Genomic DNA, 21,005 nt, shown 5'->3' on the forward strand with positions numbered 1-21,005 from the left:
GTTTCCGCAAACAAACTCGAAGGTTAGGGTTAGCGGAAACTGCGGAAAAATATTTGCGGAAACTGCGATCAGCGAGGAGAGAGAGAGAAACCTTTTATTAAGTCTGCTGCAAAAAATAGGGTTAGGGTTAGAGCATAGATTGTGGTTAAGGTAAAGGTTAGCGGAAACTGCGGAAAAACGTTTGCGGAAACTGCGATCAGCGAGGGTTAGGGTTAGAGAGCATAGATTACTCGATTGTTAGAGTTAGGGTTAGCGGAAACTGCGGAAAAATATTTGCGGAAACTGCGAACAACGAGGGTTAGAGCATAGATTACTTTATGGTTAGAGTTAGGGTAAAGGTTAGCGGAAACTACGGAAAAATGTTTGCGAAAACTGCGATCAGCGAGGGTTAGGGTTAGAGCATAGATTACTTTATGGTTAGAGTTAGGGTAAAGGTTAGCGGAAACTACGGAAACATGTTTGCGGAAACTGCGATCAGCGAAGGTTAGGGTTAGAGCATAGATTAGTCTATGGTTAGGGTTAGCGGAAACTGCGGAAAAATGTTTGCGGAAACTGCGATCAGCGACTTCGGCTTTGTGCTATCTTTCTCTCGATCTTTTTAGGGGGAAAATGTTTGCGGAAGCTGCGATCAGCGACTTTGGCTTTTTTTAATTTTTTCTTTCGATCTTTTCAGGGTACGAACTGAGGGTACGAACTGTTCAGGGTACGAACTAGGTTGCATCCAAACCGACGACATCCAAAGTGGCTCTCTGTGACCTGTTTGCATTTGCAGCTTATGTATTATTTCGTTGTTTTGTTTTGGATATGGACAGCTTTGTCTGACGCAAATAAATAATAATAATAATTAAAGCCTGCAAAACTTAATGTGCAACAAACCTTTGTAACATTTCAGGGAATCATGCTTTGTAAGCAAATTTTTCATTGTTTTGTCATGTGATTGAATCTTAGTTTGTTAAAGTGTCTAATATTGTGGCTGATCGTTTTTTGTTTGATAGTGATAAAGTCATGTTTTTAAGAAATAAAACCAGCAATCCACTACCTGGTGATGATAATTATCTTGAAGACAGCATCAGTTGTGATGCAGGTATAAAGAAGAAATCTGACGAGTGTTACGTGTATGCACCTATTGGTAAGAATCAAATACAGTTTATTTCACCTAAAGTTGTTTCAAACAGAAAGTAGTAGATTTAATTGATAAACATCAATTTTAAGAAAAGCCTCTTTCGACACTGGACTTTTGCAGTTTTTCACATATGAATATTTACACAAGTTTGCATTTAGTTTTGTATGAAAACGTGTTTCTATTGCCCAGGTCATCAAATTGACCAATATATGACTTCAGCTATTGAAACAACACTCTCCATTGAGCTTATTTGATGTCATGTCAATGAATTAAAAATACATTTTTAACTTACCCAGTACAGTATTAGAAACTCTTGGTCTTTCTGTTTCTTATGTAATGATGAGATGTTTGACAAACTGGTTGCCACTTGCCAGAATGATTTTTCACTCTATAGCAAGCTTTGCATTCATCATCATTATGAAGCTCACTTGCTTTGTTAGGCCTATCTCCTTTATCGTACAATACGCTCTAAGATAAGGGTCTCAAAGTTGCATTGCTCTGAGAGCCAAATGAATACTTGCAAATTCACCCGAGTTCCGCAATAAACAATAAGAAGTCGATGAACAAAATAACACAGTTAAAACGCAATAAAAATGATAGTAAGAACTCACCAAGAACATTAGATCGCAAGAAAACGTAGTAAGAACAAAAATATGGAAAAACAATGTAGCCTACGAATGCAAAAAAGCAAACAAAAAAACGTACATGAAGCGACAGCGTTGGAGAGTAAAAATCTTGCAATCAACTTTCAAAAGCGCGGAAAATATTAAACCCATCGGCATCAAGACCTGACAATGTGGTTGTGATGCAACAATACGAGTTTCTTGCACGCAATGCAATGGCGCGATGGTAGTGCTAAAAATTCGTGTGAAGTTTGATGAGCATTTTCAGATTCTTTGAGCAATTATAGAGTGCATTTTATTTTTTTTAATTTATAGAAAAATTATGTAATGTATATACATAATTAATTATTTTTCAAAGTTTAAAAATACATCACGGGCCGCACCCAAAGTTCTTGCGGGCCGTATGTTTAAGACTCTTGCTCTAAGACAATACTACTTAAACTTTTTAAAACCGCATACTGCTAGAGGTCTTATTAACATTTGGCATACCGGTCACACATTCCAAACGACAAAAAAACTGACAATAACGAGCCCAATTTTGGTTTTACGGATCTATAATGAGCAAATTCACAAACAGGTTTTCACTAACATTTCGTTAACGGTGTGGGATTCGAGTTTTACAATCCTTAGCGCTACATATGATTCACGTAAAGCTTTTATATTTGCATGAGAGTGTCTGTACAGTAGGGATGCACAATACAGAATACCTGGCTATTCTAGAATATTCTAGAATACTTAATTTCGGATCCAGAATTTCGAATCTATTCTGAAATTACGCGGCAATTTTTTCCAAATAATATTGAACAAAAAGCAAAAATATTTGTACCACTTTCAGCTTCACCCTGTTGCTGTTGCCACTGTAACGATCACAAAGCTTTTGCCTTGTGTGACTGCTTAAAATATTGCATCAGGTGCCTTGCAGCTGCAAGAGCAAATTTTATAGCATGTAAGGAACAAGCATCTTTGATACACAATTGCAGAGTATGTGCCGAGCATCGAACATGCGTCCAGTTATGCCGTTCATTTAAAATATCACATGCACGAACCATGTTACTACCGTTGTTTGATGCCACAGCAAATATTTGACTAGGGCTCAGTGAATACTCCTCAAGTGTGGACTCAATCCAATCTGCTACATTATCACCAGCGTGTGAGTCCATGACTTGCTTAGTAGCTATAACAAAAGTTTGTAACTGAGTACTCTTTGTGTCCAAGCAGTGAGCTGTTACACCAATGTAGGATTTGTAGGACGTAATGAATCATTTGTGGCCGCACACACAAATTATTCACCCGTACAGGAATGCACTGCATGTGTGCAGTTCTGATAACTGTGTAAACCCTATGAAGGAAGAAAAAAGGCGCTTGGAACGAACAGTCCATGTAGAAAAAAGCCGGCGCCAAGGCGGAAAATATCAACTTTACATTTGTTTAACGTCGCACACTGTTCATTTAACAGATTTATTTTCGAATCCTGATATCCGAAAAGAAACTGCAAATGCGATTCGAATACATTGAGATTCGAATCTCTAAGATTCGATATTCTGTATTGTGCATCCCTACTGTACAGTACATTTTTTTGCGCAGGTTTTAATTTGTTTTGTTCCTTTCAAAAATTAATTTGGTTTAGGCCTAGTGTGAACATAATTGTTTCTTTACTGTAAATCTAAAGGTTTGATTGAGTCATTGCTAAGCACAACTCCACATACGATACATTGCGGTTTCGAAACACTTGCATTATCTGTTGCTATTAGGCCAGATTTTAAATATGATGCATCGTATTGTAAAGAAATGAACGATTTTTTTTTACCCCAGCACTTTGATACTTGCGATACCGTATCACTTTTGTCCGAATCGAAATCAATTGAATTGGAAAGTGATTATCTGTAAATTATGTAGGTCAGTGTTTTCAACCTCTTTTGAACCACGGAAGACTTTATGCATTAAAATAATCTTGCAGAACACCAAACGAAATTTTATACAGTGATGCATTAACATAAACAACACAACAACTTATTCACTTTCACTTTTTCTCAGTGCAATATCTGAGCATGTTTGGATGAGCACAAAGTTAATATTCCGTCAGGAAAAGCAGAAAGACAAACGCGAAGCTTTTGTAATTTTGATTGTCGACCGGTGTTCCATGGAACACTAGTCAAACTAATAAACTGCTTGCGAAACACTTGACGATCTTTCACAGAACACTTGTGCTCCACGGAACACCTGTTGAAAATCACTGCTGTAGGCCACATGTCCATACGACTACGCTTTGCCATTTGAAAAATTAACGCTCAGCGCAAGTACATAATTGTGAAAATTATGCTGAAAAAGAAAAACAACCTGAGCAATGAGCATGGTAAGAAGCACATTCTAATAAACACAAAGCAATACTCAATTATAGAACACCCAATACTTTCAAGCTAATCGCTTATGGCAGTCATCTGCTTGCGTACGCAAGTAATTTGAGTAGCACTGCTCCAAGTGCTCCAAAACAATCACTGACAATGCGCTGTGCTGTGTAACGCAGTTACTGATAGTCCCTCACAAGTTAATAAACAAAAATTGAACAACGTCGATAACGTTTTTTGTAAGTTCAACTTGCAATACGTGCAATTCTTTTGCAGGCAAGTTGCAAATCTAATGTACCTGCAGTATGCGGTGTAATGTTTCAAAAAACAGAAAGTACACATACACATTCCCAACAATAACAACTGTTCACAATACAGCTTTATTTAACTCACAAATCAGATAATTACATCAAAATGTTAGACAAATAAGGTGTACAATTAACCGAGTTCGTCTGTATCAATGCAGGCCTCGAAATATCCGGCGGTCATGACCTCCGGAATGACCTCGAATGTCTGCCGAAGCCGACTCATTGGTCGGTCATAATTGAAAGCCGCAAAAGTCTTTGCCGTTTTAGGATTAGGGGTTAGGGTTAGAGGTTAGGAACTCACCGAATCAGACTCACCGAATCGGAATCACCGAATAGTAGCAGACCCTGTTTATATTGACACCTAGGTCGCAAACCAAATTTATTAGAACCGCTGCTTGAAACGATCAGTTTTCCGCATGCAGTAAGCATAGTCCTAGAAATTTTGATATTGTTAGCTCATAATTAGAACAGTTGGAAAACAAGCTGATTCATTTCCTTTTTGTGCGAGTGAATAACAACGATCAAGACACTGAAGTTATCGAAATAAAACGCAAAAAATCATGATTTCAAGCAGAGTGGAAACCCGCTATCAGTTTTATTAACCTCGTTTTGCTAATTACTTACCTTCAATGCGTTAACAACGGCAAAGTATTTTCTCTTTTGTTTTTTATCGAAATTCTTTAGTCTTTTATCGAATACAGTAGTACTCGAGTATAGGTCGTGATGTTCGCAAGTGAATTTTACCTCAAAAAGACAGGTTCAATTGATACATGGACAAGCTGTTGTCTCCAGCTCTTCAAAATGAGCGCATTTTGCTGCGGCAAAATCATTGCCGACGTAGATTACGGAGTGTGAAATGGCGTCGGCCGAAGTAAAAGTTTTGAACACGTTTATTTGCGGTGATTCAAACTTAATTTTCAAATTTAATGATTTCTTGTCAATTCTAAACTTTATGAACTTGTTGATTGTTGAGCAATATGCAATTGCAAAGCTCACGAGACAAAAAAGCAGAAAGAGCTGTTTTAAGCAATCAATTTTTTTTATTTTGGCGTGTAGGATATAATCGTTCTTACCCAGTCAGCAAAACCCGTCATTGTTACATTGATTCAACGTTTGCAGACGTTGAATGATTTTGCTGTCTGGGTATTACGTAACATTCCACAATCGTTAAAGTCGATGCCATACCTTAGCGGCCGCATAAAACATTGATGTCAGGTTGGCTAGAGGTGATAATAGCAGTAAGAGACGTCGTTAATACACTAATACAGGCAATATCTGCGACCAAGACCATTAAACACCTTCTCTTTTATCGGTTTTCGATTTAATTCTTCCACATTGCGAACAAAACAACGCGTTCTGTAGAATCATTAATCTCACAGCGGGAAGACCTCGTTGAAAATAACACGTCTAATTTAGCTGGTTTACTTAATATTGCCGTGAATAGTTACTACTCCAGCAGCGTAAGTTACTCTACGATCTACTTTGAAATTTCCATACCGTATGTCAATACGGTACTTAGATGAACCATCGAATGGACTGGTAGTGTCTCGAGAATAAGCTGTTCGACTTATACACAGAAGGAAATATCACCGATTTTCACCTCAAAAGTAGGGGTTCGACTTATACACGAGATCGACCTATACTAAAGTATATACGGTAGTGCAGGAGTGTATAAGATATATATATTTTTACAATATATACATCAATACAGTGCTTATTGAACCAAAACACGGATGACAGTTTTGAAAAATGCATTTTTTCTGCTGTATTCACGTGATTGTTCGTTATGTCGTATAGTATCAACTCGATAAAGTTTGCTAAAATCGATTTCATGTTTGAAGTCACAGAAAATCTAACGGATGTTTGGATAACTCGTGAAATGAGAATAAACATTAAACCTCGCATTCGCTTTTTCGTTACCACGCGTTTTGACTTTGGAGTTGCTCCTCACGCGCGGAAGATAAGCAGTGTGCAAGCGTGCATGCCGTGCGCATCTCAGTAGTAATCACGTTCCAGAGAAAGCCATGCGATCAGCTGCTGTTTTGCCGGCAAGAGCAACGCAGGCTGGTTTTCGGTTTCGGCATTTTTTAAGTCCGTTTAAATGATCTAAATCTCTTTTGCGAAGTATTTTATCTTTGAAACACCACTTATAATAGCCATTTTTGTTGCCTCTCAACCATAAATTTAAAGGGGCGCCGCCCCCCGGAAGTGGGCGGGTATGATTTCAACGCCTTGCAATGTTGCCTTGAAATAAAGTTGTCTGCACTTTTCGGCAGGATATGTATTCTAATTTTAACAATGAGAATTATTGCGTTACATTGATCGTTTGTTAAAAAGAAACGTCACAGAGAAGCAAGTCTCAACTGGGTTCCGCACGTGCTTAGGCGAATGTGGCCACGGAATAAGTGATCGTAGTTGCTTTCGTAATAAGGAAATTTGGATTGTTGTTTTCAATTGTGTTTATTGCGTCATTACACGACTGTCATTAACGCACTGATTTAGTTGCAAGCAATCTGCTCCAGTAGGCTATACTTCAGGGTCGGTTAATCAAGCCATCAACCATTGCAGAGTTATTCTGTTGTAGAAAATCTTCTTCTACAAACATGACTAGTTGACTACACAATACTGTAGTGTGATTTTGTGCAAAATCTACATGCAAAAAATATGTCCGGTTGAGATATTAAATGTCCGCTGAAAGGGCCAGTTCGGTAGGACATGCTTGACCGTCGGAAAAAAGTACAAATTTCGAGGCCTGAAAATGTACCGGTCCCTTTAATTCCATACATAATTCATAACATGGAAATTCACCAAAAAATGAAATTGATCTTTAACTTAGTTTAATGCTAGTGGATATGTTTTATATTCTGATGCAGTTGTTGAAGATGAAACAAAACTTGTAAATTCCTTTACCTGTATATTTCATGGCTTGTGTTAAATTGCATGATGAATTTTATGATGTTTTAACAGATAAATTTGGCATTGTTGGACGATGGTTCCGGCACAAATTGTTAGATGGAATATTAGTTGGAACTCCGGTGATTCTCACTATCCAGAAGCACAGAACACCCAATCGGACTACTTTAATGAAAGCGCTAAGTTATCTGGGAACGGAGGACTTTTATACAATACTGTTTCTTTGCATAACCTGGTAATCACCTGATAAAAAATATTTGAGAAATGTAATTGAACAACAGTAAAAAGCTCATTTTTACTGTCCTTAGTTTTTGTCCAGTATCATGTACTTTTTCAAAATTTATCATAGATTTGTTTGTTTAATTTTGCGTATGTATATATCTATGACAATGACATATGAGAGAATTAGCTAAAACTCGCTTATTGTAGATTTTTGTTGACAGTATTTTATAAGCAATTGGTGTAAAAGAAATTATTGTTTCATCGCATAATTAAAAAAAGCGGCCTGCAAATTGAAAGTTCTTTCCGACCATGATACATTTTTATGCTTTAGGCTTTTAGATCAAAGGTTAGGACGCTTGTTTGGTGTCTTGATGTGGGTGGGATTTTACATTACCGGCTTTCTGAAGACTTTGTTGTGTTTACCTCGGCCACCATGTCCACCGGTTATTCCACTCGAGAAGGCATTTGATTGGTATGAATTTACCAGTCTTCTTGTTGAAACGTGTTCTACATGTAGGGCAGAGATGTACAGAGTCAGGTTTTCTGGACTCCTGTTCCACTCCGATTCTGAAGTTTATGACTCCAAACTCCACCTCAGCTCCAAATATTTTGAGGATATTGACTCCAAATTCCAATCGCATTCCCAGTGTTGGCTAAATATTTGTACGCTAAGACTCCGGCTGACTCCTATTTTTACCAATAATTTCAAACTCTGACTCCTGTACATCTTTGATGGGGTCTGCTACTATTCGGTGAGTCCGATTCGGTGAGAGCCTGTTTCGGTGAGAGCCCTATTCGATGTTTTTTTTGAATTTTTTTTTGAAAATTATCGGGAACCGTAGCCTAATTATCATTGCCGCTTTTTTCATTGTCATTGCCGCTTTATCATTGCTCTCCTATCCCCTAACCCTTAACCCCTAACCCTATAACGGCAATGATAATTAGGCTACGGTACCCAATAACTTCAAAAAAAAAAAAATCACCGAATAGGGCTCTCACCGAAAAAGGCTCTCACCGAATAGGAAACTCACCGAATCGGACTCACCGAAACGGGCCACTCCGCCTCCGATGTGTACTAGCTGGAAAAGATGATGCAAAGTTAGCACTTTGTTTAAAAAATCATCTAATGTGAGCGATCTTGTGTAGCTTGAAAATTTGTGTTGTGCTTATGTGTATAATAGTGCTGTATATATAAGCTTTTTTTTAAGCTGTTGTATTATTACAGGGCTCTGCCAAGCCACCATTCTTTATTGGGTGTGATAATGCCATGGTATATTTGGCTCTATGCCACTTTACACTATGAACTTTCACCATTCAATAGAAGCATTCTCTGTGCCCTTATTGTTTCATGTGAGTAGTTTTTTCAGATTTAAGATAAATGCTGTTTTTGTTTTTTACCGTCTTTTTTACTTTGCTTCAACGTCTGCGCGCGCACATTAAATTAAGGCAAAAGACACAAAATTGGCAGGGGAGTTTTGAAATCTTCAGATTGCGTTTCAAAAACATTGTGTTTTTACATTTTTTTGTTTCGGGTGCTTTCCAGGTAGCTTTTAATGGCTGATTGTCTAACGGGCCCTGTGATTAAGTTAGCAGCCAGCTCAAGAAAGCTTTGCTATCTGGTAATTATATTATGATGCTGATCCGTTGGTGTAACAACAGCCAAAAAATTAGAGACTCTCCAAATTGATTATCGAGTGGCTCACTTTAGTTTGAGGTTCAATAGTCGTCGACTTTGACTGTTTTTAATTTGCTTTGAATGGAAAATGACGGTTTTAACTCTATATATATACGTTGCGTAAGAAACAGTCCCACGTTGGACATTTACACCTTGTATGATACATCATTTACATTTATGTGAAATTGGTTTGTTCTATTTTCGCTTTGAATGAAATAAAAATGCCGATTTGGTGCTCATCATTGTGTCCCAACGACTATTTTTTTCTTTCGTGGATAGAATTTTTGTTTTGGTTTCAGGGTCATTTGGAGTGATGCTGAGTAGATTGTATCTTGGAGTACATAGTCCGGCCGATATAGTATGTGGGGGTGTTGTCGGTGTCTTGATTCTGTCAATGTGGATGCAGGTTTGGTCCCTTGATTTTTTAGCAATGAATAAGATGATCTAAAACAATTTAATCGAATTCAGCTTTATGTTTGCCGATAATGTACCATAAGCTATAGCACTCATTTTTAATATTAGAAAAAGACATATCACTTACTATCTGTTGCATCATGATTTGATTATGTTATAACGCAAAACCTTCAAAATTTCCTTCTTTTTTTTTGTCAAACGTAACTGTTGCTTACGTTTTAGTTCCCCGTTTTTAAAATATCTTTTCAAAATTGACAGGTTGATGACTATGTTGATTTCTACATCAGCCAGCAACGACTTGAACCACAGCTGAAGCTGTTGGCATTCTGTTTCCTTATGCTGTGCTTGCATCCAATCGTTGAGGCAGGAAACTCCTCATTCTTAGACACGGTGCGTTTTTTGTAAAAGAAAACATTGTTTTTGACGCTTTTCTTGCAAAGCTAATTGTGACAGTGAAATCTATATATACTACATGGCTTATAGACTGCAATATCGTATATGAGCGGCTAACTACCCAGACAGCAAAATCTGTGATTTTTGTATTGATTCAATGTCTGCAAACTAGCAGTTTATGAATAAGTAATGGTGTCCCACAAGGTTACAAAAAAGTTCCACCACAAAAGACCGACAAAGGAAACGTTTCTTACCTTCATTATTGTGCAATCCCGACCACTAAATCCATCCTTTTTTACATTGATTCAACGTCTGCAGACATTGAATCACTGTAAAAAGGATTGATTTGCTGCTGTGGCAAACCAAGATGAAATTAAGCGACCAAATGTCACTTAAACTGTTTAATATGTTTTGAACTTCTCGATGTGGTTTTGTAAACGAGGCGTTTTGTAAATTCTCGGGTGGGTTTGCATCACAACGTTCACTTGACAGGTGCGGGTGTACCTGGTGCTGTTGTTCGGATTCATGTTTTATTATAGCGCGCGTGTGTTCCGTGTAACCTGATATGCACTTCCATGTACGATCATCTTTTATGCATTAATTAATTTTATACTTTATAAATACTAGCAATGCAACCGAGGAAGTCATTTACAATGAATCAGAGGATTAAATCCAAAAGAAAACTCGAATTGCAGGAATTTTGTTGTGTCCAGAGTGGGAATCATTAAAAAAAGGCCAACTGCGGCTTGATACAAAACGATGAACAATAAAAAAAACGAATCTGCTTGCCTCAGATATTGTTTGAATTTTAAACTGACAATGTGATAAATGACACAAAAAACTATATAGCTTATGAATACAACACTACAACTTTCATGCATGACGTTTCATAAAGCTGATGATTAGTTTTTGAAAAATAATCCAAAAGTTTTAATCAATGTTAATCAGTTTAAGCCAAATCAATGTCAAAAACAATCGATTTTCCGTCTGGCTTGGAGTGTTTTCACTTCATTAAACCGTGGTGTGACATTTTTTTCCTGGACACCTTTTTAGTTTTACAGCAAATCAACCGTTTTTTACATTGATTGACGATGATTTGCTGACCTTTGATTTACTGTCTGGGTATTGATGCGATTGGAAATCAAGCTCAGTCTGATACTTACACAATCAATGCTTGCAATGTGAATCATATGAAGATCTACGCTCAGCTATTCGAAATTCTATGTGGTTCACTGCTCGGTGTCCTCAATCGGGGTCTACTTGTCAGGCCGGAAACAATGATATAGAAATTGTGAAAAGCGCATCATCAATTCGCAATACCAGCAGGATACACAAGTCCGGGATAGCCATGTTTTCCAGATTACTTGTCTAAGTGTGTCGGGTGCATTTGTGTTGCATTAGTTACTTTGTTACACAACCCAAGTCCGAGTGAATAAATTTATTCAATTACCAGCCTAGTGTAGTGGAGTATTGATCAGCATGTTCCTGCAGCGCAGAGTGGCAGTGATCAACAAGCAGACAGTCTAAAAAAGTGACGCTTTTATAGGAACAATATAAGCCGACTTCCATTATTTGCTTTAATTGAATTTGTGTAGTTTTTCTTTCGAATCTTCGGGTTCTGAATTGCACACCAGACCATCCTTAAACATTGTTGGAACCAGAAATGCACAAGCTTCAGTGAAATTGCATGTCTCGTTTTACCCAAAAGAACGAGTCTGTTTTGGCAAGACCGTCAAATACTTAAAGATGAATATAGAGGTTGACTTCTTTACGTAGGCCACACTTAAAGTTTTTTTAGTTTTTTTACTTCTAAGTAAAAGCAACAATAAACAGGTTGGTTTATTGCTTCTGTGACGTTTCGCGCACCATGACAATGCGCATCCTCAGAGCGAATAACAAACAAAAAAAATTCACAAGGTTATATCGAGGGCTAAATGACAGAACGAGCTAAGTCCATTTTTGCATTTTTTGTGGTTAGATACTGGAAAGTGTTTCTCAAGCCCCGTATTTTTACTGACAGAAAGAGCTAAGTTCTAGCCTGAACAGGTTTCTCAGAACTGACTGCTCCATTTAAACTAAGTCCAGAGGACTATACGACACAATGAGCTATTGCTACATAGCTCATTGTGCCGCTTCTGCATCTATACCATCTCTATTGACAAAATGAGCTAATGTGACATAGCTCATTTTGTCATCATTGCCGACTTGCCGTCACAGGTCCAAAATATAGTCACACAGTAAAAAAGAGTGGTTTGACTTCAAATTTAAAATTAAAATTTTTAAATTTTAAAATGCCATTTTCTCAAAACTACTTTTGGGTGACTTGGCTCGTTCTGTCATTTAACCCTCGAATACTGCAGTGCGAACCTTGTGAAATTTTGTGAAACTTTACCTAGTAGCCTATAGTCACCAAAAGAACGCAAGTCACTTCATTTATCAAATGCCTGGTGAACAGTTTCACTCAGTCTTTGTATGATTGTATTATAACTTTATTATCAGGTTTATGAAAATTTCATCACTAACTGCTGCTTTTTGCTTGATATGATCGCAGTGTGTGCTTCACGGTGTTGTGAGTGGAATTATTCTTGCCAGGAGCCAGAGGTCCCGCATTCTAGGCTCACCACCACTGCTGGAAACTCTTCCCGGAAATTTTTGTTCTGTTACATTTTTGAAACTTTCTTTTTCGCGTGTGCTGCTAGGTAAGTTCAGTACAAAATTTCACCACTTTTTGCTAACATCTGCTGATGTTTTTAACTGCCCGAACAACAAATCAATTGTTTTTGACATTGATTCATCGTCTGCAGACGTTGGATCAATGTAAAAAAACGATTGACTTGCTCTCTGGGTATTAATTTACCTTTTAAATAGTATGTTGTTACAGAATCTTTGTTGATATTCCCTGACATTTTATAATACTCCCTTACGACTACGACGCGTTTTCCGTAGCACTGTAGATATTGGACAACTTTTTCAAGAATGTGTATTTCATGAAACTGATATTGCATTTTACTGCTTTGGGTCACATAAATGAATTCGTTTCTGTCTTGTTGGTAAATTTATATAATATACATCCGTATTCTTGAAAGTCAGTCAAATAGTTGATTTCGGCTTTTATGTTATTATACAGAATAACCAAATTTATGAGAATTAAGTGAAAGTTTTATCACCCCTGAAGCTTCTGGTATTGGACTTGTCTGTTAAAAGAATTGCTCGCAGAAGAATGTTGTGATGTAGTTGAAATGTCTTCGACATTTGGCGGATGGGCATACGTTCAGAAAAGATTTTTGACTTGTAAATATTTTAAAAATACCTTGAAGAAAGTCACCTCTTTACCAAAATTGTATTTTAAAAGTAAGCTTTCATCTTTACTGATTTTCTTGAAGAATCCACTTTGCAAGCTTTGGGATGGGTGTGTTTCATTATTCGGTTGTGTTTAATTATGAGGTTCTATACAGAGGAAATTTACACACACTACACAGCTGTCGACAGTGCTTCCGCTTCGCTTGATAGGCAACGGTTTTTGAGAGCTGCCAAAAAAACTAATCAAAACTACGATAAAACATGAGTTTTAAAGCAATCACATCTGCATCGTCATTCCAACTCCATGTATGATAACTTCTTGCCTGATAGTCCACACACCCTTTGTCAATTGGCCCACAGAAGCACTTCTTATATTGAACCAACCGGAGAGAAACCACTTGGAATATTCTGTGATGAGCACACTTCACTAGAGTTTGAAGTGTCAGGTTTAGTGTTCTGGTAAAGACCTGTACTCGCTTACACCAAAATGGATAAGTTTGTACACAAGACAAAGATGTTATGAACATGATTTTTGTGGGACTAAGCTTCCAAAATATAAATGTGATAAACTCATCATTCCTTAACTCCAGTTTGATTGAAATGCAATGGCGCGAGGGTGTGAAGCATCATATTTTGTTTAAATATGCTTTGTCGGTATTGTTGACTTAAAATTTGTGTCAACCTTTTCCCCAATGGTAGCTGCTGCTGATGACTCTTTTTAAGCCATTAGAATATTAGGCGGTCGTCATCAAACGGCTGCCAACTCAAACGTTATGAACAGCTGTTATAGTATTAATAGAAAAATTAAAAACGATATGTCTGTTTCACCGCCTTAATCAGTCAATCAGTTATTTTTTAAGTTGAACCAATGTAGAAAAGCTAATTAGTTTCAGTGAACAAAGTAGTATTCTCAATTACGATGATAGCTTCAATCTAACCTTATTTTATGAATTATTTATAAATTTACTTGTTGCCATTCATCTCGCTCTCGTCTTCATCTCAACGTTGTTAAAGATATTCATTTCATTTTCCTAATGAGGGCTAAGTTTCCTTTGCACTTGGACAGCACCATTTCCGAAAGTGTTAACTTTGTAGCGCGATAAATATCGCTGTATGGTGTTTTCAACTTCTGATAATAATTCTTACATTGTAGATACTATGTTGCCACTTTTCAGACAACAAAATCCATCATTCTTACATTGATTCAACGTCTGTAGATAACCACCTTTTGAAGAGACGGCTGCAATGTGCTGTGAATAGCTGCCCTCCTGCCCCAGACAGCAAATTAACCATTGTTTTACAATGATACAATTTTGAATCTACTACAGACGTTAAATCAATGTAAAAAAACGGCTGGTTTGCCGTCTGGGGCATGACAGCAGCGATTGCTTCACTTCCGCACATTCATTCTCTCCTTCTACATCAGCCTTAAAAATAAGGGAAGTTCGAAGCTAATGTTTACAGTTGCGTTGTAAATATCCTCTTCTGCAAACAAGACAAGAAACAGTTAGCTATATTTATCATAGCATAATATGCATCATGACATCATCATTGCTCACTTTACCATGCCGTGTAAGCAGGGGTGGATCAAGCAAGTAGCCTTGGGGGCAATTTTTACATAGCACAATGATGTGTGTGTCTACTATATTGATCCCACCATGCAGTTACATCGTTTCTTGCATTGCTTGTTCGATGAAACCCCATCAATCGCTTATACTAATATTATTACTTCAGCACTTTACTTTGCCACGCTTACTTTTGCCTGTTTTCACCTCTTAATTGATAATAAGATTTTTCACATAGTGTCAACAATAAAATGTCAAAGTTTTCCTGCTACTGTATTATTGGTAGATAACACGTCAGTAGGGTACACCGCATGCAGGTTTTCCCACTACATAATAAGTGTTGAATTTTTTTCTCTACAGTACACCGCATGCGTTGCAAACACTGCCACCGATGCGCAGTAAAAACACCGTCCCGAATAACAAGTATTTTTCCTAGATTTTGAATAGCGCAAGTAGTCACTGACAGAGGATTTGCTCGTCTATCACCAATTGACTCATGTTTCAACTCTGTCAAAAAGGCAATTTTTATCAGCTGGTTTGCTCTAATTTATTTTCAGAGTATAAAAAATGATTAAATCTATAGTGCGTCTAAAGAATTGTTGAAACTGTGGTGTGTAAAAACTATGGTAGCGTGTGTAAAGAATGGTTAGAAACTATGCTGTGTCAAGAAACATTTGATATCTAGTAGTGTGCTAACTTTTTACGTTTTTTGAACACAAGCTTTGTCTTCCCACGCTTTCGTGGCGCGTAATTGTTGCGAGTGTTTTTTTGCTTGGCTCAATGGCAATTATGTTGTTGGACACCGTCAATGCGGAAAAGCTTTTGCATCAGTCTTCAGACCGATTGTGATTGGTACGGGTCGCAGATATGTTGCTGATCTCGTAAAAGTACCAAGTAAAGTATTTTCCCAAAGTGATTTGTCGCAATTTTTTTGGATTATTAGGTTTTTAAACGGATGATAGACAAAACAAGCCAGAAATCAAAAGTGTCTATTCTAAAATTGCTTCTCTCTCAAGATAATAAGGTATGATGGTTTAACTTTGAAGGATACTGTTGTCTCTTAATGCCACGATGCGTTGTGCTCTGTGGCATTAACTTGACTTATTAGCCATGTGACAAATTTGCTATCTTAACATGGTTTCAATGTGAAAATGATGATTATTACTGGCTCGACAGGTGCTGTGCATGCTAGAAAAAAGGTCAATGACAAGCTAAAACATCACAGTTGCTCGATACATTTAATTGGCTGCGTTCTGTCTCAAAACCAATTGCAACGCGTATGAATAATGGACGACACTTTCTGTAACGATAATGTTATCGATATCTTTTGTGCCATCGCTTGTTCTTCGTGACACTACTGAGTAGATTAAACACGGTCGAGGATAAATTGGTCTTGGTCTCAGTTGTTTTGTTTTATTTCCTTCCTTATCCATAATACATAAGCTGATAGTGGAGTGTCAGAAAGCTTGTTGTTTGATTAGTTTTTGTTGGCGTTTTTTGCTACAGAGCCATATTTACGCCATTAGAGAGTTCTGACACGAGACACATGGCTGAGCCAGTTTCCTTCCATGCTTGTTGTGTATACAAAAACTTGTAATTGTCTTACTCCCAAAGCAGAACTCATACAAGTCGAGGTCGATTTTACATCGAAAGGTTGCTTACATTGAAACTGTGACAATAAGTTTCGGTTTGTTGCGATACGTTGAATCAACATCGTTGATGGCACTGCAAACATTGCAACTGGTGCATGTCGACATAAAAATATCCAAACCGGTATTTTCAATCGGTTCATTGTGAACAAGTTGATGAAGTCAATTGCTATTTTGTGTTTGTTTGCTAATAGAAGAATAGTGCAAAATATTTTCAGCTACATATCACTGGGAATTAAGTGAAAAATGTTGCGTGCATTGTATCTTCGAAAATTTCTCCATACGATCTCTTGAGTTGGTGGCCCGTGGATATACACGCCGTGGCTTTTATATATAAATCATATCTACTACTGCATCCTTGCGTTTTATGCAAGTTGTTTATGTCATACATATTTTATTTTTTCAGGTGGAGTTGTTATTCTTCTCCTTCGAATCTGCCTCAAAACTATTTGTCTTAACCTGGTTGAGAATTTGTATCGTTTGATTGGTCTACGAAGTTTCAACAGCAGTTGCTACAGAAAATCCATGCCTCCCAACCCCAAGCATTACACCAAAGAATTCAAGCTTCCCCCGATTTGTGTAAGAATACTTTGAGTTAGATTTTATATATACAGTATAGTAGAGTAGACCTTGTCTCGAGTTTTGTGTTCTGATGAATTGACGCGGTTCAGAGATGTTCACCGGATCCTGATTCTGTAGAATCTTAATTTTTGCAGAAAAGCAGCATCAGGACAGGTTTCAAAAGTTTTTGCAGCAGATCAAAAATTGAAAGCAGCGTTTAAAATTATTCAAGAACTTACTAGATTTTATTCTTTAGATGTATTTTAGCCCCATACCTGACATGAATTGAGCTATAGACTATAGTTTGATGTGCATCCAAATTCAAAATGACATTGGTATGGATTCTAAACCACATTGTCACGTCATTTTAAACTCAGTCACGTTTTTTCTAAAGGATTAAGGACTGTGTATTAGGTTTGCCAGGAAACAGAGATGTTCACAGAATCTTGGAAAAGTTAGATTCGAACATCTCTGACGCGTATGTTGCACTCCAGCATCCGGGATACTTACGATGAGAAGAATGTCGTGCACAATATTCTTAGTTTTGCTCAATGTTCTCCGGCGAACTTAGCTACCAAGAAGTTAAATAGCCTCCGATACTACCGTGCCGCTCGGCCGCCGGTTTCCACAAGCCGCCATCATTTCTCTGCTTGCATTGGTATTTCAAACTTTTTCCTCCACTCTCTTTCTATATGTGTAACTTTTTTCTCTTCACTCGCAACTTTTTTCACCAACAATGCAAAGTTTCTCACACGCCAATGAGAAATATTGCTGTGAACATTTTTTTTTTTTTTATTACATGGTTTGCATTTTTATTCAAATAGCACTATTCCGTTTCAGGAAAAAAACTCAAGCGACCTCGACCTTTCTGACGACAACGAGCCTTCTACCTCGAATGACATCACCGCTGACAGCGAAGTGACGTCATCGAAAGATGATCTTATTGGCGATGGTTTGGACGAACCAAAGTGGTTTAAGTTTATTCAAATATCGAACACGTTACATTCTTTAACCTCAAAGAAAACGATTGTGCAACCTTGGGATGTAACCATACCAGTTAAGCTCATAGTATACTTCCTTATTACTTTCACGGCCGTGGAGGTGTTGCCCCATCTATTTGTGTGTCTTGGAATTTGAGTATATTCATGATTGTTTTTGTGATCCGATTTTGGCAAGACATGCTCTGTTGATGCCGTTCTTAGCTAAGTTCTGACGAAATGCTTTATACCGTTTTTTCCCCTTTTTTGTGAATTCGTAAGCGCGAACGCTCCAAAAGAATTGTCTGCGTGATGACCGCCCATCTGTACATTGCGCGTTGTTGCCCACGGTGGTGTGTATGTTCTTAGGTCATTTTCTTGGTCAGCACTGGCTGCAGTTTGTACGGTGTCTACCCTTGTTATAAACGACTATTGCCCATGATTGTTGAACGTATAGAGAACAATATCATCTAAATTCCTTCCATCAAACATCCCACAAATGATTGAAGGTTTCTTCTGGTTACTTGGGATTAAATGCACTGTAAGCAACTGTAAGAAACAAACAAAAGTTGAGACTTACTTACGTGTTATTTTTAAATGACATTCAAAAAATTTTTTCGTGTCATGCCTGACTGTGAGGCAACTGCAGTTGAAGCTCCTGCTGCTCAAGTTCAAGTTCTGGTACATTTAATAGTTCACTAAGAATCTGACTGCCATTATTTTACAAGGCGAAATTTCAATAGTACGCAGCTTTTAAGCGCCGTTAGTTGGCGCGAGCCCAGCTGACAAAACCAAAGACGTATCCACGGAGGGCGATCGCGCCCCCAAAATTTTATCTTGCCCCCCCCCACCCCAAAAACGTTTCAATATTATTACACTTTTTAATATCCTTGTAATTAATGTTAAATGACGTTTGTCTCCCTAAAGATTTCTATGTAGCTACGTCACTGAACAAAATCCGAGTTTACTTGGTGTAATGCAGGGGCGGGCAACATACGGCCCGCAGGCTGGAGAAGTTGCCCGTCCCTGGTGTAATGCCTCTGAACATGTTAACAATTGTCCACAAATGCAGTTACCGGTAATGACGCACTGTGAAGACGAATCCATGGAGTTACGACCAATGCGTGAGGCGTTGGTACATTAATTGTTGCCCAATGTGATTTATTCAAGGCTAACCGTGTTTTTATAAAACATTGCAATGCGACACCTATTTTTGTGATAACTTTTCGAGAATGTGCTGTATTTTTTTATTTTTTTTTATTTAACATCATCGTCATCCAAATTTGTTTTTTTCCCACTTATTGGTCAATTGTTTTCACCCCTTTTTTCCATTCTGTGTATTGCAACTCAAATATATTATTTCTTTATACCCAAAGCAGAGAACGTGGTGTAACTTGTGTGGTATGTGAAGGTATTTGTGACAAAGATATCTGTTTTCTGATATGTGTTTCTTTATTAAATTGTCTGCTCCTGGAATGGACAAACACCTGTTTTGAAGTGCATGGGAAAGATGTTATGAAAAGCTACAGCTCTGAATTAAATGCTTGACTCGTAAAGAGCATGGTGCATACAGTATATTTGTCTGAGTGAGTTGCATGTTGCTTGTAGTTTTTTGTAATAATACAATAACTTATATCTGCATCATCACCTGTCTTAATGACAATTGACAGCTGGAGCCTTTGACAAAAACTCAATCGTGCGAGAACTAACTTAGGCTATGACTTTTCTAAATACTTTGATTCAGCTTTCATTTTAGAGACCAAGTAACAAAGAATAACTTGCAGAATATTTCATGTGTTTAGCCTATTGGCTAAATTGATTTATTTAATTTGAGTCTTCAGGCTAAACAAAGGGCCAGGACATAGTTCATGTGTTAAAGACGTTACTACAAATATAGCCTAGTCATTATGTTTTATTTTGTGTCATTGCGACAATACACAGTGTTGGGCGCGATAACTCATTTTTCAGTTAAGCGATAACGATAAACGAAAAATGCCTAAAGCGATAACGGTAAATCAAAAAAAAGTTAAGCGATAACGATAAATTATCGCCGAAAATGTCCGATAACGATAATTTTTTTTTTCTTCATTAGCGCCGCCCCATCCCATGCAGCACGAACTGTTTTCATCAACATGACGAAAAATCGAACATAATATACTGTAAAGGGACAAAACTTTTTGTAAGTTATGCATGAATAAAATCGCAACAGCGGCAGTAGGTATCGAATCTTCAACCTCTTGATCCAGAATCAAATCACTGAGGTAACCGCCGTGCTTATAATTATACCTTCAGATACCAGTTGGATGCTTTTATCAATTGAGTTACACTGCCGCTTACGAGCAGTAGGCAAAATAATTAAATCAAACGAAAATACCATAAAAAATTCCAAACTTTGTATTTTGCTTTCTACGGGCGGTTTACAGCAAAGTCAGCAATAATTGAAAAAATTCCAAAAAACGTAAAATGCTTGAAAATTTATCAGTAATCTTAAGCGTTATTGATAGAGAACGTTCAAATATTACGTAACGCCTTCGAGGGGGAGGGGGGGTTTATGCAAAGCGTTACGTTAGCGTCACATCGGGGGGGAGGGGGTTCAAGCAAAACGTTACGTAACGCTTTCGAGTACGGAATGGTAGTTTTTTGTGCTGAATTCGTAGTGAAAAAGCGTTACATGGGGGAGGGGGGGGGGGCCAAAAATTCGAAAAAAAGCGTTACGCAATATTTGAACGTTCTCATAGTAAAAATGTGCATACTGTGAAATTCATCAAGCTTGTCAAATTAGTCGTGTTTGTTCAAGAACAATGACATAGGCTAATTATCGTAATTTACTGATAATTTCAGATAAATTTTTCTGTTTTCTTTGTGAACACCATCATTAAAGCAATGGCAGAACGCTGAGTTGTTGAGATAAGAATTACAATATAGGCACTGTATTAT

At 37.5% G+C, this 21,005-nt stretch overlaps 1 protein-coding gene across 1 annotated transcript; it reads left to right on the top strand.

Moving 5' to 3' along the window:
• Window positions 1–897: 897 nt before the first annotated feature.
• Window positions 898–19,712, top strand: LOC145777065 (uncharacterized). Its single transcript, XM_082588349.1, has 9 exons — window positions 898–1,129; window positions 7,367–7,547; window positions 7,866–8,006; window positions 8,760–8,884; window positions 9,509–9,615; window positions 9,882–10,013; window positions 12,568–12,715; window positions 16,937–17,109; window positions 17,932–19,712. The coding sequence occupies exons 1-9, from the start codon at window positions 1,006–1,008 to the stop codon at window positions 18,226–18,228; spliced, it is 1,428 nt and encodes a 475-aa protein (XP_082444475.1). The 5' UTR covers window positions 898–1,005; the 3' UTR covers window positions 18,229–19,712.
• Window positions 19,713–21,005: the final 1,293 nt, after the last annotated feature.

This window comes from Aplidium turbinatum, chromosome 9 (assembly GCF_918807975.1).
Source record: "Aplidium turbinatum chromosome 9, kaAplTurb1.1, whole genome shotgun sequence".
Lineage (NCBI taxonomy): Eukaryota > Metazoa > Chordata > Ascidiacea > Aplousobranchia > Polyclinidae > Aplidium > Aplidium turbinatum.